Source organism: Ptychodera flava, unplaced genomic scaffold, assembly GCF_041260155.1.
Source record: "Ptychodera flava strain L36383 unplaced genomic scaffold, AS_Pfla_20210202 Scaffold_35__1_contigs__length_1935909_pilon, whole genome shotgun sequence".
In the NCBI taxonomy this organism is placed as follows: domain Eukaryota; kingdom Metazoa; phylum Hemichordata; class Enteropneusta; family Ptychoderidae; genus Ptychodera; species Ptychodera flava.
The window spans coordinates 1,879,714-1,901,231 of NW_027248357.1; the positions used below are offsets into that span (position 1 = coordinate 1,879,714).

Consider the following 21,518-nt stretch of genomic DNA (forward strand, 5'->3'; position numbering starts at 1 on the left):
ATCAATATTCCGAGATGAATGCAAAAGTTAATAGAGAGGAACATAGTGATCAAAATATATCTGATGACGAAGTCAATAAGTTTGTCTTTTCACTGAATGCTTATCTTTGTTGAATGAAGTGCAAGCCTTTGAAATTCAATCTGTAGCTTCTTAGGGATGTCCTCAGAAAGGTGTATGAAAATTAGCTTGATATTTGCATATTCAAATTTATTATGAGTTTTTCCCCTGTAAAAACTGTTTTTAATTTCCAGATTCACAATCAACATCTGATCCTCAGTCACTATCAAATGCAGGAAATGTTGGAGGACCTGGTGTTGGCATACGGCAGACTGTCATCAGAGAATCACCAAAACCAGTGCCACCAGCAATGAAATTGTCAAACATACCAGTTCCTGATAGAGAAGCAGCAAAATTACAGAAATTTGGACAACTGTTGTCAGGTCCTATGACAGACTTGGGTAGGTTTTTCAAGAGTTTGTCAAGAAATTCAGAGAATGCTTGTATATGTGCATCTATCTCTTTCTGTCCTAAGTTTCCAATATGAAAGTTTGGCTGACTGTCAAAAACTGAGTTGAATTTGGTAGGTCAAACATCACGCCGGTAATTAAGAAAAAGTAAGTTTTCATGAAGTGTCATATATATCCTGTAATAATACTATAAGCTCCTTGTCACTCAGTGGAAACGTCACATGCATGATATTGTTAAAAAAGTTCAGAAAGGAAAATGATGTAATATTAGTGTGCAGAATTATCTATATTCTCCTGCCAGTACTAATATCATTCAATGTGTATGAGTAATGCATGCCAGGCAGTTGGTTTACTTGTAAGAGGGTGGGGGGGGGGGGGGGGGGGGAGTTCCATGTGTTCAGTGAGCTGTAGGATGACCTGCACTGATTGGTTGTTAAGTCAAACAGAACTTGAGACCAATGGAGACAGAGTAAGATACAAGAAGTCCTTCTGTAATACAACACAATGATTTTGCAGATGCACTACATTCATGATGTAAAGTTGTATTTTTCCTAATGAGCTCAAGGAATGCAGATGTGATAAAACGTTTGAAACACCAAAGCTACCAAACCTAGTTAAAGCCAAGTTGATCACATGACTATTATGCTAATGAGCAAAGTGAATATAAAGATTGGTCAAAACTCTTAAAAACTTAGAAACTACTCTGTCTTCAACTTTGCAATTTTTAACTCCCATATATGCATATGTATATATGCAAATGGGAGGTATTCTTATAAGGTGGCAAAATGGCGTCTGTGTGTATGTATGTATGTATGGATGTGTGTCCGTTAAGATCAAAAACACAAAACCACAATACCCACAATCTTCATATTTCGTACTGAGGGGCATTCTAGGTTGGAGATGTGAATTTGTTCAAATCAATATGTTTTGTGAAAAATATGCAAATGAGATACAAAAAAGTGAAAATCAGTGAAGATGCACAATCAGGAACCATTTGCAGAATGTGTTGATATTTTGTGCGTAGGTAGGTAGCATCAAATGCCAATTTACAAGGATATCTTTCAATTTGTATTTTTAAGATTTTTTTGGTAATTTTTGTACCTACTGGAACTAAGAGTGTATAATGTGGTGATTTAGTAAGCATTTGATATGGTAAACTGTATTTGGTGTTGAAATGCGGTAAAAACTCATTAGAAAACATAGCTGAGGTGATTTTAGCAGGTTTTGTTTTCAACAAAAATATTCCAAAAGTTTTTCAATGTTTAAAAATATCAAGGTTCTAAACAGTTGACACACTTCCTGCCATCTGGTTATTGTATAACTCATGCAAAGATGGTCAATACAAAGGGGTGGACCATTTGATATCCGGGGGGGGGGGGGGGGGGGGGCGGTCCTGGCAGATTTAAAAAAAATTCCAAACAAATGTGCGATTGCCCCTCTGTTGTGTGCTGCGCGCCGCCAATCACAGGTAGAAGGGGCGCCCCATCGCGCACTGCACTGACCTGGCTGGAATGGCTGCTATCATGGGTGTCACACTTCGGTGCATTTGACCCATTATCGGCACCTGTGGTAACGGGCATTGTATAGTGTTGCAAGAACATTTACATGGAAGGGACTAATTTTAATTCGATTTTGATACTTTTTGAACTGCTTCAATAAATTGCTGTTGAAACAATACCACACGTAAATTTCCGTATGCTGATTTTGCATATGAAAGCCTGTCAGCTTGTTGAGAGTTACGTTCACAAAAGTTCATTGCCCTAGCCCGATAAGGTTTCTGTGTCACATTATCTCTGTACGATTGAGAAAAGGACACAAACTGAATTTTTTATGCATCGTATGGATGTCCATAAATAACACTCTGAAAATAATTCTGATAGCAAAATTGACACGAAAATTTGGACTTTTACTGTCACAGAAACGTGTTCGGTGCAGACTGCATGCAATGAAAGTCACAAGCATGCTGTGGTGTCAATGGGTCTGGTTTTTGAATTCATTGAACAGACACTGACTTATTTTGGGGGGCAAATAAACCATAAAGTTAACTGTCGGTGACAACCAACCTTTCTGTTTGTTATTTTCCCATTCTAAAATGACTGACAAAAAGCAACTGGAGCGAATCTAACATCGAGAAACTCTGCATGGCTTACTAAGGTTCGACCCTCTAAGTTGTTCATTTTAACTCTACTGAGTCTTCGCACAAAATTACAAGACCAGCTAGGTCACTAGAAAAATACAGCTGACTGGTTTGTATAGGGCAATGTTGATCCAAACTTACAGTAGTGAGGGATGATATAAGCACTGTAAAAACGTGACAAACAAGTACACTATTTTTTTCAGAAGCTACAAAACATTCCTTTATAACTACAAAAGATTTTTTTCTTGCTTTTTGTAGTGCAGACAGTTCAGTGAAAAATGAAAAAAATCCCTTGAAAGTACAGTGGGAATGGCTAACTATTGTTAATTTTTATGTTTGAATGTACATTAAGCCCTAAGAAAGGAAACATACAGAATATATACAAACAAACATACAGAATAATTTAGCATACAGAATTTGCTTCAATTTTTTAGGAATAGTAATGTTTATGAATATTAATGAGCTGTCTGCCACTTCTGGAAGCCCTATACATTCACAACAGTGATACGCAAATTTGTTTACTTTTGAAAAAATCTTATAGGGGATGGTGTTTGCAGCCAGCAGCTTGGATTGTGTAAGCAAGTAATTTATGGCTTGTAGTATGTATAATACAAGTAACATCACTGCAACATTACAACTTACGTATAAAGATGTCATTATATGTTTCAGTTAAATCCCCCCAAAAATTTTAAAATCCCCCTCAAAAATTACGGTAGAGGGGGACCAATCCCCCCCTGGTGTAGCATCCTAGATGAAACACTGCCACATAGTTAATAGGTCCCCAGTGATCTACAGAGCATAACATGTAGCCAAACAAACATGGCGGCCCATGCTGGGAAGTTGGAGTGTCTCGAAGATTTGTATGTTTGCTGTAGTAGTAACTCGATTTAATTTCAAAGCATTTTCTTGTAAATACTTAGTATAATATTTTAGGGCTACTCTACATGAGGAAATGAGTTTTTAAGTCAACATACATGCATTTCAAACCCCTTCCTAACCTTGGACCTACGCCATGGAGTGTACTATCAGTATTTGATGGACTACATGTATACATCAAAATGTGTTCAAATGCATTTGACAGTATGATTGTTACAAGCTGAGGCCCACAGAAACTATTAACCTGTTCACCCCCAATTTCCTGTATACAGGTATACAATTGCCATTGATAACAATGCGTTTGGGCCAAACCATTGTGGTGAAAGGGTTAAATGTATGTGCACTCACTCTGGCCTGTTACATCAAACCAAATGTGAGCCAAATGTCATTGATGCTGTGCTTTATGAAATGGGGTGAAATTTACCCATGTCAATGGTCCAACACATCAGTATGTCTAAAAGATCAGGTAATGACAGTACAAACAAACCCATGTGTACAAACGCGTTCAGAAATGCATGTATTTCTATGCGCATGTGTGCATGTGGGTTTGTTTATACTGTGGTCCCTTTGAATTCCCAGTTTAGCCCATTGAGGGGGCCCAATTTTCCTATATTTTGTAAGACAACTGTTCCTCCAAAAATATCTGCAAGAGAATGTTTAAATTGTTGTTGCCATTGGATGATTTGATGTGTAAAAAATTGTGAAATTTGCATTATTACATTTTTTTGGCCAATTTTGAATTTTTAAGCAAAATATCTTCACCATTGAAACTTTCTGTCTGGTAGCTTTTACACATTCAAATTTAAATATCAAAGTTACTTCTGTGATGATCAAATAGGAACACTGTGTCACTGATGCTTTAAATTTTTTTACAGATGCAGCTTTCACATGACTTCCAATGTGTGTTGTAGGTCTCTAGGGATATTGTCCATCTATTCTATTGTCTTGTTGATTAACAGCAAGACTTTGCTATTGTCATCAAGCTCACCCTTGTCTTTATTACACTATATGTCTTGCAGAAAACTTCTTATTTATATCGCTTGCGCTCTCCTGGAGATAGAAATCTTGGTATAGCAAAAGTGATTCTACAGTTAGTTTTTTTTCTCTTTTTTTAGAGGAATTACGGAAGATAAGCTGGTCAGGTATTCCACCTTCAGTAAGGTCAACAACATGGAAAATTTTACTAGTAAGTTATTCATATTGTCTCTTGAGTCAGGGCGCCCCCATATGGCATCATGACTCTATGTTTTCATAAAGTTCGATTTTGCTTTGGTGTGAATAAAGCAGCCACTTTCCATGTGCTCTGCTTCCTTCTGCCATTTGCTGTGTTGCTACATACGACAACTGTTGTTTTCTGTTCAGTCATTCATTTATACTTATTTATTATACTTCCTCACTGGCATACATCGATTACAAGACAGAACAGAGACTCCAAAAATAAAGAAAAAAACAAGAAGGCAAGAGAAAAATCCTTTGCACCACAGTTGAACAATACAAAGTCAAAACTGAAACAGAATTCAGTGAATGGTAGAGACAAACATGTGTCAAACACCTCTAACACTGTCCCACAAAAAAAGGTTAAAGGACTACGACATGCAGACAAACTGATTGTCAAATATTCACATAATAAAAAACAGAGAAAATGTCAGATAAAATCTCACACAGGAGCAAAATTACATTGGATGGCAACTGACAGCAACATGTTGTTATCCATGTACAAGTGTCAGTGGAACTGAAATGATTTTAAATTTCTGTAGATAAAACAAATTCACATTTGATTTAAAAAGAGATAGACTGTCTGAAGATCTGATGTGTGAATCCAAGTGGTTCCATAAGGGAATAATTCTGTTAAAATAAGAATGTGTAAATGATTCTGTGTGGCAGGAATGAGGTTTGAGTTTCAAATAGACATTACTAGATCTCCTACCGGGATAATTGGAAGTGGAACTATAAAAACATACTAGGTCATCTAAATTTACATCATAACATCCATTAAAACACTTATAGAAAAATATTAGATCCGCTATTTCTCTTCTGTATGTAAGAGGCAGAAGGTTAGTTTAAAAAGCCTGTCTTTGTAATCTTAATCTGCGTAATGAAGGATATACTGAGTAGCCCTTCATTGAACCCCTTCCAAAGCCTTTATATTCTGTCTGGATGTACCCGCCCACAGACAACTACAATATTCTAAGCCACTCCTAATTAGGGTAAATACAAAGTCTTACTGGCATTCTGGGAAGCATTGAAGCCCAAAATACACTTTATCATACCTAATTTACGATTAGATATGGTTATTATTTTTTTGTATGATTAACAGTGTTCCTCCCAGAAATTTTCGAAACAGGATCGGCTAATTTGCATAACAATAACTATGTAAATTTTATGTTAATTATGTGATATAAACGTCACTTCGTAGCATCAGAAAAATCCAACAATAAAAGAATAAAGTAAGATCTTTCATGCACTTTAAGCACTATATATTACATCCATATTTTCATTCAAAGTCTTCCAGTTCTCTCTAGAATAACATTCAAAATCAGACGTTTTATGTGATCCTCTGTTACTACCGTACATGTTTGTCTGTAGCCAGATTGCTATTCTAAAACCATGGACGTCTTTTTTAAACGTCCATGGCAAAACAGTCACACGGACAAGTTCATATGGGACTGAATATTGCACTTACAATTCGGAGTCAGAGGAGCATGCCTGCAGAGAAATATGTTGACTTTAAACTCAATTCATAATAAAGAGAAGCCCGAAAATATTGATATCAGGTATTTTCAAGAACAAGATTTAAAATTGCATCGACTTCTACTTCGACAGACGTACGAAACTTTGACAACTGCGTAGCATCGGCCGCGGCCGTGCATTGTGTGGAGCACACTTAACTTGAACACACGCGACCTTTGAACCTATACTGTATACCCTAACCGTACGTACGTAGCTGCTGTATTCAGATGATCACACGAATGATTATTTTAGCTCATGTAGTTCCTTTTTCTTTCATTTCATGGTGCCTTGAATATTGTAAAATGGGTCATGGGTTTTGAAACTGGAACAAGTGCAATTGTTTCATAAAGTCAATCGAACAAATCCATGCAATTAGTTACGAATGTGTGACACGAGGTGACACACATGGCTTCAACGTCATGTTGACGTACTGCTACACAGATCTCGAAATGGCTAACCCGGACACGCAACGATCTGAACACGCGGCAGTACCATACATTTTTGTATCTGATTTTTGTCTCAATCAATCGTACGATTTCAGCCGCTTCTGATCGAAATCACTTTTCCTGACCTTCGGATTCTTACCAGTGCGAGACATTGGTGGCAACGGCAGTTCAACCAGTTGCCTATAGTATTGCTTGACCATCGAACTACCTCCATGCTTTGACTTAGTGCCCGCTGGCAAAGATGTAACACCGAGCCTTTCGTTGAGTATACTCCATGTCCGTTGTATAAAATAGCCGTTATCTGTACGATCGGCAGCGTAACACATTTCATGCTTTTTGAATCTTAAGTTTCATCCGTCTTAGCGATGTTCATTTGCAATACGGCCGGCCTATTTATTCTCCTCACAGACAAGCGGACAAGCGCGACCATTGGTGCTTTGCACCCGATAACCCTGCCTCATTGTGTGTAAAATAAAGCATCGACATGAAAGGAGAAGTCTAACCATTTCACACATTTTGGCGATGGAATAAACCTTTTAATCATCTGGCACGTCGTGTTATCGCCACATTAGAACCGTTTCACACTTGATACGCTCGCTGAAATAAAAGTGACAAAATCGCCGCCGAGAAACAATAGGTCTTCAGCCACATTTAAAGAGAATCAGCGGACATGAAACAGGGTCGGCATGAAAAATAAAGGATCGGGCGAAAAATTAAGGGATCGGGCAAAAAAAAAGAAAGGATCGGGGCCGATCCTGTTAAACGGCCTGGGGAGAACACTGATTACTCCAAACCGAGGTGGATGAAATATCCACTCCTAAGTCAGTAATTGAATTAACGTGACGTAAAATGGTACCGTTCATGCTATATGAGTAGATAATGGGATTGTTATGGCGAGTGACTGAAATGAAGTGGGTTTACACATGTATTTTTTTAAACCTGAGGGAATCTAATTAGTCGCTTTGTAAATATTCCTTATCAGCGATCTAAGCGATCTCACGTTTACACGTCATACACAAGGTATAAATTTAGTTTGGGTCAAGCGCCCTCAGCGATATCTGGGCTGGAGAACAGTCGCTTGCTTGTAATGGCACACGTCGTGCAGCTGCTGTCTACGCTCTTTTTTGTATTCTGTCAACCAATCGAGACGCCTTCGGCAAAGAAATTTAATAGGAGAGAATATTGATGGCCTTGCCCCGTCTGATGTCGGTATCTATTTAGTCCCCACGGACATCGTCCGGGGGGACTTATAGGTTTGGTCATGTCCGTGCGTGCGTGCGTGTGTGCGTCCGTCCGTCCGTTCACACAGATATCTCAGAGATGCAAAAAGCGATTTCATTCAAACTTGGTACAAGGATTACTTCATATGTCATACAGATGCACGTCGATTTGTTTTGGGATACGATCCAATATGGCCGCCAGGCGGCCATTTTATTACGATTTTTTCATGTACAGAGCCATAACTCAGACATGTTTCAACCAATTTTATTCAAAGTTGGTACAAGGACATTGACCAATGTCATAGATATGCACGTCGATTTGTTTTGTGATACGATCCAATATGGCTGCCAGGCGGCCATTTTATTACAATTTTTTCACGTACAGAGCCACAACTCAAGACATGTTTCAACCGATTTTATTCAACGTTGGTACAAGGACATTGACCACTTTCATAGATATGCACGTCGATTTGTTTTGTGATACAATCCAATATGGCCGCAGGCGGCCATTTTATTACGATTTTTTCATGTACAGAGCCATAACTCAGGCATATCTCAACCGATTTTATTCAAAGTTGGTACAAGGACATTGACCAATGTCATAGATATGCACTTCAATTGTTTTGTGATACGATCCAATATGGCTGCTGTGTGTGCCATTTTGTTACGATTTTTTCATATACAGAGGCATAACTCAGGCATATCTCAACCGATTTTATTCAAAGTTGGTACAAGGACATTGACCTATGTCATACATATCTACGTCGATTTTTTATGTGATACGATCCAATATGGTCGCTAGGCAGCCATTTTATTACGATGTTTTCATGTACAGAGCCATAACTCAGACATATTTCACCAGTATCATTCAAAGTTGACATTGACCTATTTCATACATATGCTCGTCAATTTGTTTCACTCATGTAGCAGTAACATGTCAATTATTGAAGTTTCGTAAGTAGGCTGATATGTCAAGAAATATGTACTGCATCAAATTCATTAAACTTTATACAGATGTTAACTGATGTTAAGCTCACATTGCTTTAACATTGAAAAAGACATTTATCAGTGTCATTTTAATTAATTTGTAATTGCATAAGTAATGAACTTTCCTAATTAGGGTGATATAGCCACAAATTAATACAACGTCAAATGTGTTGAAATGATACAGATGTTGATCTCATAGTGTTGTAAATACTGCATCAAACTTTATGAAATATGGTACCAGTGATAATCTGTTAAGTGTTAGAATTGTATGCAAAAATGTTTTGCAACATCCTGTTGATTAATTCCTAGTTGACTCATTTTATGAACTTTAGGATGGTGGCCTACATTGGTTTTATGTTTTCATCACCATGGAACTCATTCTTGGCCATTGAGCGCCATCTGTATCAAAGTATTTTTATCACAGACCTTATTAATGAAGAGGACTCTATCCTCTCTGAGGACATGTAATCAAAGTACCCATTATTAGCAAGTGGGGACTGTGTCATCAACGATGACTTGTTCATGTTAAGATCAAACTCTTATACGGAAAATTGAGACAATCAAAGTTCCGGCCAATGCAACACTAGTAACACTGGATGTAATTTCCATGTACACGAATACACCACATAATGAGGCAGTTGAATCAGTCGGCAGAGCATTAAATCAGGAAAGATCATCAAACAATTACATAATCAATCAACCAACAACGAAATACATGATAGCTCTGCTAGAAATAATCTTAATAAACAACACATTTGAATCAACGATGAATTCTATCGGCAAATATGGGGATGCTTGGGATGCTCAATGGGGTTGCCTTATTCGCCAGAAATAGCAGATATTACATTTCATGAGACAGAAATGAGAATAATACAGAAACACAAACAACAAATACCGACCTGGCTGAGGTTCAGGGACGATGTTTTTCTGATTTTCATCGGAACACAACACTAACTCAATGAATTCATATCAAACATCAACAAAATGCATCCTACTTTCAAATTTTCGTTTGAAAGCTCCTCTCAAGAAATCACATATTTAGACCTGACTATCTACAAAGGTCGTCGATACAACAAAGAGAATATTCTCGACATCAAGACACACACAAAACCAACAGATACATCCAGTTCTTACAAAGAAACTCATGTCATCCGGCAGCAACATTCAAAGGTCTGATCAAAGGTGAAACATTACGATACATCAGAAAACGTAACAACGAACCGATTTTAAACAGAAAGTCACACAATTTAGTGAAAAATTACAAGACCGACAGTGTGAAAAAAATTAAATAGAACGCATTATTAGAGAGACAGATCATAAAAGCAGAAAAAGACTGCTTGAACAACAAAAAAGAAACCAATACGCCACCAACAATACAGTAGTCTTCATAACAACGTATAGCCCGTACATCGACACGACAAAAATCAAGCAAGGCCCTGACATAAAACTGGAGTGAACTTGAAAAAGACGACACACTAAACAAACTGTTCCAAAACCAACCAATAATAGCATATAGAAGGAACAGAAATATAGGCGACACACTTATAAGCGCCAGACTTCACAAAAACTACAATAGCTCAAACTCGGGTTCACACGAACCTACACAGACACAACAAGATCAAACAGTAGACATTCTAGCTTCCCTACTTGAACAACAAACGTAAGTGGAACAACATATTACCAAATAAAAGCAATCAACCATTCAACACGTCTCACACATCAAAAATGAATTTTAAGTGACTGATGAAGAAAACTCTGTTTTCGAAACATAGCGCCAAAGGATCATAGTGTCACAGTAGTCTCTCCGCTCCAGTGCAGATTAACACAAGACACGTAGATTACGGGTACGTCTCGCCATGGCTAAGCAACATTTTACATAAAACAGCCAAACATGATATACAAATATCATATACAATATCATACACAAAACGCAAACAACCCAATGATGTGTGGAGTTGCTTTCCCTTTACTACCTACAACTCATCGTAAAATGGCATCGTTTTTCTAGCACTGCCACTATGACGGTTGTTGTCAGACACGGACTTGAACTGAGTCGCAACTGTTTGATTTTGTTGTGGCATTGTTCCGCTGTCCTCTTGAGTCCATTCTCCCTGGCCTTGGCAGCACCGGCTTCATACACTTGCCGATCCCTCAACGTGCAGTCCATCATACGGATGATGTTTTCGTCTTGCCAGATTGAAATTAGTAGCCTGATCTCTTCCTTTGACCAATTGTTGCCGCGATCGCGATCGCTTCTTACTTGAACAGTATCCATCGTGATAATGACCGCAAGCCCGAAGACAGGATATAGTTCAGCGTTTAGTTCGGTGTTCTGGTCACACGTGTAAAGAGGCCATTGTTTAGTACGGAGCACTGAACCTGAACCAGCCCTCCGACTCCGAATTAATTTAGTCCTTTGTTAGTTCGGTGTTTGTCTGTTTACACGTCCAACTGACACAGGTTTAAATTTATTCCGGTGTCAACTCCAGACTTCACTCACACGTGTAAACCCCCCTATGATTTGACACTTGATGGGTTGAATGGAAGGTTCCAAGTATTACTCAACTTCATTGAGGAATTAATATCACTCTGCAGATACTCACAATCAGCAACACTATTTATAACTCTATACAAAAACATTTCAATCCATCCAAAAAATTGAAACTGTTTACACACCTACATTTGCGCATACTATTTGTAAGAGCAAAGTCAAACAGTAGAAACAAGCTGATTGTGTGATTTTTGGCCCCTGTTGGCATATGCCCAAGTCAGCCAATGTTGTCAGTCTGTGTGTTTGTGCCAATCTGTCTGTCTGTCTATCTGTCTCTTTGTTTGTGACATGTGAGGATATTTTAGAAGGAAAAAAACAAAGATAGAAAATTAGTGTACAACTTAATTTTTTTCCATTTTGGTAGATTTTTAGTTGAATTTGCTATAGTTACACTTACAGTGTGCAAATGAGCATAATAAAAGGACTAAAATAAACGTGAGTTCAGAATCAAAGGCAATGCCGTCTTGTTCTCAGTCTTGTCCATTTTGTTACTTTTTAAACATTTCCTTGTCTATCTGGACATGCCTCGTAAATTTGATTTTGATAGCGATGATACTTTCTGGTCAACATTTGGTCTATTTTTTGATATGACAGACACTCAGTCAACTTAAGAATGATGACCTCTGTAGACCGCACTCAACGGGTACAAGCGAAGTGATTTGCAGCTTGTAGTGTAGCTCAGCAATCAACAGGGCTAAAGTGAGGCCATGATCAGTATTCACATTGCGTATTTTACTAGTTATACCGGTAGTTGTTTGGCTTTTGAGAGGATGGCGTGCTTTTGGCACATAGATAATTTGATTTTTTGTTTATTTCGAATAATCTCATAGGTTATGTTTTGATTTTGACATCACAATTGACTCTGATCACTGATGAGAGGATGTGCATATATTTTGATGGAATTATGTAGGAAGTACATGCATGTCAGACTCATAGACAAAGAATTGTGCACGGCTCGATATGCAATACAGACCCAAGTATTTAAGTACAGTCACGATATGTTATGTTGTTTGTTTCACTGTTGTTGCCTATATTTTTGCTAAAATACCATCAGAATTTCATCGCAGGTATTTGAAATCACGCACTGGTATGCATGTAATTGTCTATGTCACAATGCTAAAACGAGAGTAACATGCTATGAATACATCGACTGCATGCTGTATGTGCAAGTCACACAGTATCATATCAAATATTTCAGTATCATGACGTTTGTGCTGCCCAAAGCCAGCATTTACACTTTACAAGAAAGTTATCTTAAAATTTCTACTATAAGAATTTTTCCTGTGAAAAAAAAATACAAGCTATATTGTATGACTCTTCTGAATAGCTGCATATTGTAAATATGTTTTGTACCTATCAGAAAATCAGAAGGAAATGAACCAGTCAGAGTAAGTGTGGTCAGGATGATGTTACAGCAGTGACCACTTTACTGTTGATTAAGCCTTTCTGGTGCGAGCAGAAATTCTGTCTATAAAAGGTGATAATGACTTTATTATTGGCACCCAGTGGACAGAATTAGCCTGATATTTCAGACTGATTATAAAATATACAAATGATGTTGGCAACGGCATTAATCTTCATCTTAATCTTTATTTCTTAAATAGTGCATTCCATTAAAATAATCTCAATGCGCTTTACACTTAAAATCAACAAATAGAAGACTGAAACATAAAATTGTTTTAAACTCACAGTAAAAAAGCAAAGGTAAAAAGCAACATGTTGTAAAAACTTATCATAAAAACTACAAAAATTACGAATGAAAAGACTTGAAGAGGCGAGTTTCAGTTTACTTTGGCATTTCAGTATCTAAATTCCTGTGTCTCAAATGTAGTCAGTGTTAGAGAGCATCACACATTTTGTGCTTATTTCCATGACAACAACACTATGGGGTACATGGCCCGGGTCTTTTAATCTTCAGCCATCCAAATATGCCATGTCACCATGTAGGAGCTTCCTGGCACGGTGTATCCTCCATGTCAGTTAAAGGGAACCTGTCCTGATATATCTCTTCCAAACTTTTCTGTCCCCTTCCAGACATATCTTAAAACGTGCTTGTTTCTTTGTAAGCTCCTAATGGTACCTTGCCAGATGCCAGATTGCCACCTCATTCTTTTATATTTTGTATAATCAAGCTTGCTACGTCCTCACTGAAGGGTTTACCCTGATGGTATTTGCAACCGATATTATCGATGTTCTTGTCTAAGTGCAAGCTGACAGTGTCTCTGCAGTGGTATGACCGATATCAATTGGGCAGGCGAGACATCTTAGTAGAATGTTATCTCAAGCATGACAACAGGATGCCGATAATGACCCTTACATTTATTATACCGATCGCCTATTTTTCCTTTTATACAACAGTAAAGTGGCCGCACCACAAGTGTATTATTTATGACTAATGTTAGTATTTCTCTCTGGTGGTCACCAGATACTTATGACTGTCATACAACAATTTCCATATCATTAGCTCATATTTGGTATGTATATAAATACCAAAAGTGCTTATATGGTGAGTCGGTGGCATCTGTATGTCTGTGTGTATGTATGTATGTATGTATGTGCGGATGTATGTCCGTCACATGCAAAGGCTCCCAAACCGCCGCACCTACCATCTCAGTATTTGGTGTACAGGTAGACCCAGGGGTTGAGATGTGACATTGTTCAAATGAACATGTCAGTGTCAAAAATATGCAAATGAGGTAAGAAAAAGGGAAATCCCTCAAATGTGTAGGAGTGGTGGCATTAACTGAAACAGATTATGAGTCATTTCCTGTCATTGTTCATGAACTGTTACATATATACAGACCTGCTCAAACTAAGAGGGACTAGCTGAGTTGAAACATTCCTCTGCTATGCAGGTTGCTAAAGTTGACCTCCAGTACCTAAAGTTTCAGACCTTATTTACTTTTGTCATTCTTGTTTTTTCTGGTTTAAATATTTCTTGTTGTTTTTCTGGTAATGTACTGTGCAGAAATCATTGTCATGACATCTATAATTTCCCTGTACTGAACAGATAGAAACAACATGTATTGTTGATCTTTGGTACCCATACTGGGATGTACCAATTATGATAAAATGTGAGCGACACTGTATTGTTGCGGTATTTTTTTATTCATTGTTATGATATTAAATTTTTTTTTCACCATATTTTTATGTAGTTCTGTGTGTTATGTAACTCAAAATTAAATTTGGTTTTTGCCCATGTACATTTGAAGAGGGGTATCGGCCTGGGAGGCTTAAAAGAGAACAAAATATTAATGTTTACTTGTTGTGGATCTCGAAAGATTTCATATTAACTTGTTTTTTTCTTTACAAATAGGGTTATCTTCCAAGCAATATTGACAGAAGAAGTCTTACATTAGAAAGGAAGAGAGCAGAGTATTTCAGCTTTATAGACCAATATTATGAAACCAGGCATGAACCAATACACAGAGATACTTATCGACAGGTAATACCATGAAGCGTTCTGTAAACATATTGGCATATTAAAGGCCAGGGACTTGATACCCGGGATCAAGTTAAGCCCGTTCACCTTTGACATTCACGGGCGGGATCGAATGTTTCTGTCAATGTTTATTACGGTCACGAGTAAATATAGATAAGAACTTTGATTAGTGTGCACAGGAGGTTATGAACAAGCCATGCAAACAACAGATTATACGTTACTGAATACAACGGCCATACCAGTATACTGACTGAGAAACAATGTTTCATGAAGCCAGCAATGCTTATAGCAATAACGTGCGATGACAAAGATTTATGAACAGTCAATCCATGACACCTTCGCAACTGACGTTATTACGTTCCGTTAGAGACACGTCGCCATTGCGACCTTTTGCCTCAGGCCAAGGCTCATTGCCAGATTCAGTGCGTCCCTTCGACTTTGAGTGAGCGCTTCGAATGCAACGGCAAAGCACGGTCCCTCCACAAAATTTTGTGGAGGGCGGTTAATTCTCAGAAATACATTTTTTATTTGACAGAAAACTAGTTTGTATGCGTAAATACTTCCATGTTCGGCACACAACACGATATGAAGACGGTAACAAGTGAGAACGGCCCCACGCTACGTACGTTCGAGAAAGCGGTCCCGGGACATAGAGCATGTCGAGCACACGTGAATCGTCGCGATGCGAAGTCTTCTTGTACCCGGACGAGAATTAGCAAATGTGTCGGAAAGAGTGTGCAAAAATGTCACTTCTTTTGATTTAAAATCAACGATGTCATTGAAAACCCATACAATCATCAAAGTAAGAACGGCCATCTATGTACAGAGCGAATGCCAGGTTGAAAAGAGCGATTTTTGTATTTTTTCGAGGTGTGTATGGATGTCTCAAAACACAGAGTGCTACTGAAAAGAGTGCTGGTAGCACTTGTAAGAAAATGTCATCTGCGACTGCTGGCATTTCCATTTTGCGACTGCTAGCGCTTTCAGTCTACGACTTGAACTTGCCGTAATTTATTCTTCGATTTATTTGCTAGACGCATTCACAAAACTTATGTTCTTGGCGCGAAGCGTCATTCACGTGGTTCATACCATTTTCAGAAAGGAGCAATATTTTAATCGTGTGAGCTTTTGAAATGGAAGGAAAAGGCAACAAGATAGACACAACAATGTGAAAATGCATGAAACTTTCTGGCTGACACCACCCATCACCAGATTATGGGTCCTTTTTTACGGTCATGGACGTTTATTACGTCTATTGTACAGTGTGGTGTGGATCTGTGTCTGAATATCAACATTGTTGCAAAATTGTCCTCGTGATCGTCAGTGAACCAGTAAAATTTTAATCAGTAATTTATTCACGTAGCGTTGGCTTGGTTACTCCTATCCAGCGTATGATTGACAGCTTCATTGTGACATTTACATAGCAACGTAAGGCTTGTCAAGATGAGCGTATTCATTATGCAAAAGCAAGACACCATTGACACCTCTTGTCGATGAAGAACAACATACCCATATTCGATATCTTGGGCCACTGCGATTATTTTATGTCGCCGACCCAAGCTTGACCAGTCTACCAACGAATGTGTTGATGAGCTAACTTGCACGGAATTAGATTGGGTTCTGTGTTAGTTTGTTTTTGGAGCTACTGTAGTGTGCTATAGTACAGTGTAAAATGCATTCCACAAGATGTGCAAACCGAACGTGAGCGATCTTAGAGCGATGCCGTTCAGTCGATGTTTAGATTTTTACATGTAAACATCGAAATGCAGAGAGAGAGAGAGAGGAGAGGAGAGAGAGAGGAGAGGAGAGGAGAGAGAGCGAGAGAGATCGCTCCAAATTGGAAACGTATCCAAACTTATTACGCAAAAGGTCGGTTCACGCTTCGACATACCCAATAGGATCGACGTACAACTTGACTATACTTGCTAGTGCTGGCGTTATATTATATTCCCTAAACATATAGTCAATAAACGTACTTATTCTAACGTTAGTTTATCCGAAACCCAAAAAAGATATTTCCAAAATGCACGGCCATGGCCGTAGAGTAGCCGTGACACAACATAAAGTGGCCGTGACGCAACCAAACTCACTCGAATTGCAAAGTTATAACTGAATAGTACTTTTAGACTTTTACTCTTCATTTCTACGATGCTGCACAAAATGAAAAAAAATCTTTATTTCAATAAAACATGGCAATGCGCAGAGAGAGAGAGAGAGAGAGAGAGAGAGAGAGAGAGAGAGAGAGAGAGAGAGAGAGAGAGAAGAGAGAGAGAGAGAGAGAGGGGGGGGGGAGTTGTCACACCGATTAAAAGTTCTCGCATACTATTCCATGAGACTGTACTCTATCATCCGTATTCGACTTAAAAAACTCAACCTGATCGGCTTACAAAGCATATTTGGCAAAATATTTGGTGTATCCACTGCAAGTTTTCAAACGCACTCATTGGCTGTCAAACATATTTTAATTGACCAAGTCGACAAACGTCTCACGTCAGAGAATTGGAGTTGTATTTTGCTCGTCGTCCCGTCCGAACATGGCTGTGCATCAGTGCCGTACGGCGTACGTACGACAGTGTAAAAAAACTTCCAATGATTATAATCTTGAAAATCTTTATTTCGATAAACACAACTCGTAATGCTGAGGAGATGGATCACTCTAAAATCTCCATACCCTAGCTACATGTATGCTTCAAGAAACAAAAATTGCGTGCCTTTCAATGTGTGATCATGGTACATCTCACAGATTTTTCAAGAAAATTCCCCTAAATATGTTCATCGCAAGTGTTCCAAACACACAACTGTCAAACTTACAATATAGAATGCAAAGCTGATAAACTAAACACCGCATGTAACTCTTGATCTGCAGATTATGAAACTGCTACTAGCACTTTCGTTTCGCAGAATGTGTTTTGATACACCTATATATACCTATTTTGTCGTTGTCTGCAAGGTAATTTGAGTTCCAATTCATGGAACAGAGAATACAAAATAAACGTCGTGCCGACGTGTCCACGTCCAGGTGTGAAACAAAAACCCATGTGGGTCTCTTGATACGTCTAGCGTCGTGAGAAAGAGAAACAAATTATGGCGTTCACCTGTTCACACAATAATGCTCGAAATAGGCAACAACCCTTTTGTCGCGACGATCGTTTCCGTCATTCACTGCACAGACAGTATGTCGCCAATTTTTGAGCATTTATACCCCCTGAATGTAGTTTCAGTATCACTTGAGTCGTTTCTGTAAACGAACGAACACAGCACATCCACGGTCCGCTTGATTTCCGAGATGTCACGAACATTGAAAATCGTCGTGAACGAAGAGCAAGAAATCGCCATACGTGGTTTGTTTACCCACTTTGGATGGGATTTTCAAACCGTTGATGCCATCGAACTACGTCGAACGACAAGCGAAAGAAGACGGCACAAGACTTGGCATCGACTTCATAGTCCCGCGAGACGCAGGTAAAGCCGAATGTTCCTACTGTCTTTGCCAGCCGTGCGTGACAACGTACAAGCAAGGGTGGTTAGGTACTGGTCAGGTACCTACCGTCCGTAATGCCAGTATCAGAAAACGCTTGTACAAGAAATACTGGACGCTCCTTGACAGAAGACAAGCCTGGCGTGATGAGCGATATTTGGCAAAGAAGGCTGACAGAATGCGCTCGGACGGTTGCGTGATGACACAAGCGAGAAATCAAGCCCGCTTGCGTCGTTCACCAGGCCCGTTCCCTGTATCCAAACCTTCCCGAGCAACCTTACAGTGGTCATCATTGGCACTGAGACGAGAACAAAGGTAATCTCTCGTGTGTGTTCCAAAGTGAACACACACACAAACAAAACGGCCCTTTTCAGGGCCACTACATATTTCCAAAAGAGAACTACCGTTATCATTTCACCGACTGGTATTATGCCTACCCTCTACGCTCATTAGCGTTTATAATGTCAGTTGATTTGTTGGATAACAGAAATTGATATGTTTGTGCCGTATCTAACATGTTAGCATTGCAAACGTTTACCGATTTACACCTGTAGCGCGTCGGTTTTTGATTGACAGCTTGCAGGCCTTTGTTATGGCCGCTTGCCACGCTAGTTGAAGACAAAGAGAAATAACTTCATCGATCAAAATCACCTTTATTTATGCTCGAATCGTAACATTTTTTCGATACATTCAATCACTGGACATTCATAGTTAGATACATGCGCACGGACGTCTAAGTTTCTTCGACAGTGACCATTATATGGCATGGTTTTAGGGAGCGATCGAGCGTGACGCTACAAGACACGCTTTGCATAACTGATTTTCCAACTGGGCAGCTTGCTATTTATACCCCGCCCTGCCCTTTAACAATTTAGTTCTCTTAATTTAGTTGATATGCAGTGACTAGGTAGAATCCTTAGGCAGCAACATTTAGAGATTGAAAATCACATAGATTTTCTTTAAAGCAAGAGTTATGAATATCTGCAAATGCTTTAGATTTTTAATTGACAATAAATATCAAATACTTGATAAACAATCACCAATGGCATTCTCAATGGCTGTAGGACTATACTGTGCATCATTGAAAGGAAAATTTTGCTTTCTCATAGCATACATAATATCACAAAAGGACTGAGCCCATCAGCTTATGCAAATGTACAGAGAAGTATGGAAAAAGTAATTTCAGTTAAAAGTGGCAGTTCATTTAGTAGATGGGTTTTTTGGTAAGCCACATAGTCTTCTTCTTCACAAATGTTGATGGCCCTAATAGCTGTGTGTATATTAGCTGGCTGAGACCAGCTACCCAGTATACCCTTTGCACTGTGACAGTGACCTTTGAGAGACAAGTCATGAAGGCTTTCTATTGATGTTACATATTTCATCCCAAACAAAAATATTGGTGCCTTTTAATTTGGTTTTGATTTGTAAAGTTATCTTAGTAACTTTATGACTACTATAGACTATAGTCTAAAAAGGTGATTGAGATGGGTGTCTGTCTGGTGTCAGTCTTACGTATTTAAGTCTGTCTGTATGTATGCATGTATTTATGTATGTGTGTATGCATGTATGTATGTATGTATGTCCATATTTAACATAATGACCGAAGGTCATCATGTTATTGTGATGGGCTTTGGTTGACATCGTCCATTGAAAATTTTCCGTAAACAACAAAAAGTCAAAACCACTGAATAGACTGTTGATATTTGGTACAGATATTCAGATTGTGTTCAAAGTTCCGATTCCTAAAAATGGAGTTAAACAGAGTAGAGGTTAGATAGTTTTTGGAAATTGCTAACCCTCCTTTTTAACTAATTGATTTTTAGGGGTCTTTCATATATGTAGTTTTGGAAGGTACACCAATCCTGCATTTTGGACTGTTTTATGAGTTGTCGAACAGAAATGTGGTTTTGATGAATGTTAGAAATATGCAGGATGGCTGATTCGAAGTATCAGAGATTTCCACGCTCTTTTGGGCAACAAAAGTGATAAAAAAGACGTATTTCATACTTTAGATTCTCACATTTGAGACGACCCTAGGCATTTGACCTATGACCTATATACTTGACCTATTAAACGCACATTGATTTCAAGACCAGATGTTCTATGTACATGATATAGTGGCAGAGATTTGTAGTGTCGTTCAAACATGGTCTGTTAGCATGGAAATAAGATTTGTTTGTGACTTCAGTTCATTTCTCATTGATAATGGTGATGCTTTGAAAGTGGACACAGTGCTACACAGGAACATTTTTTTGTGTCCCATGACAACAGCCTGAGACAACAAAAGCCTGAAGACTTCTATTGTTGTGTCCCAACATTATCTTACATCTGCTCACTTCAATCAAGTAAACATCCTTGAGTCAATATACAGACTGTGACATTCACATTGAAGTTACAAGTTTTAGGTTAGTTATCAAGCTTGCACCAGCATCTGTCCTGAGCATCTGTCTGTGTGTTCTCACAGGAAATTACAGGGATAAAAATTATTTGAGAAGTTTCTCTCCTTTAAATAGAAGCTATATTACAATTAAAACCTGTCATGGATGGATTGCTCTCAAATGATCTGAAACACAGTTATTGCCAATTAGCAACAAATCTATAGCAAGATTTATGTAAAGTTCATGAACTTTTACACAAGGTATGAGACAAAAAGATGACCATGACTTTGCCGCCCTACTTGATCATCTTGCCCCCCTAAATTGACTAATATTTATAGACCTTTTTGTAATAAGGGTGGCAGGCAAGATTGGCTGTATGTTTCCAACACCGTGGTATGGACCAATTCCTGTGGCGGCCTTCTACCAACCTGTTAGCAGTAATTCAGTTTATTCCTATCTAAGCTTCAATTACTACCTTCAACATTTATTTCATTCAGATTTCCTTAGCTTAGTGTATAATTTTGTAATCATAAGACATAATTACTGTCAACTTAGCTTTACTACACTTATTCTAACCTCATTATTCTTACACTACTGTTATACCTTATAACCCCAAAATTTTTTAAGAGATGCATACATGATTGTCACTCAACAAACCATTTACAAATATGTCTTCTGCTTTTTTTCTCCATACACATATACATGTCCCTTTTCACACAAAAACGGGCTTAAAATCGCAATGTGAAAAAATAGTCTTTCAGCTATATGTTGCACATTGACTCCATGGTCTGTCTAATTCACAGTGA

The 21,518-nt window shown here is 38.4% G+C and overlaps 1 protein-coding gene across 1 annotated transcript in view; it reads left to right on the forward strand.

The window, feature by feature from the left end:
* Nucleotides 1–21,518, forward strand: part of LOC139127722 (TBC1 domain family member 22B-like) — a 52,476-nt gene that overhangs the window by 6,393 nt on the left and 24,565 nt on the right. The window contains exons 2-4 of the mRNA XM_070693616.1: nucleotides 252–458; nucleotides 4,596–4,666; nucleotides 14,731–14,859. Coding sequence (XP_070549717.1) covers nucleotides 252–458; nucleotides 4,596–4,666; nucleotides 14,731–14,859 — 407 coding nt within the window. The remainder of the gene's footprint in view (nucleotides 1–251; nucleotides 459–4,595; nucleotides 4,667–14,730; nucleotides 14,860–21,518) is intronic.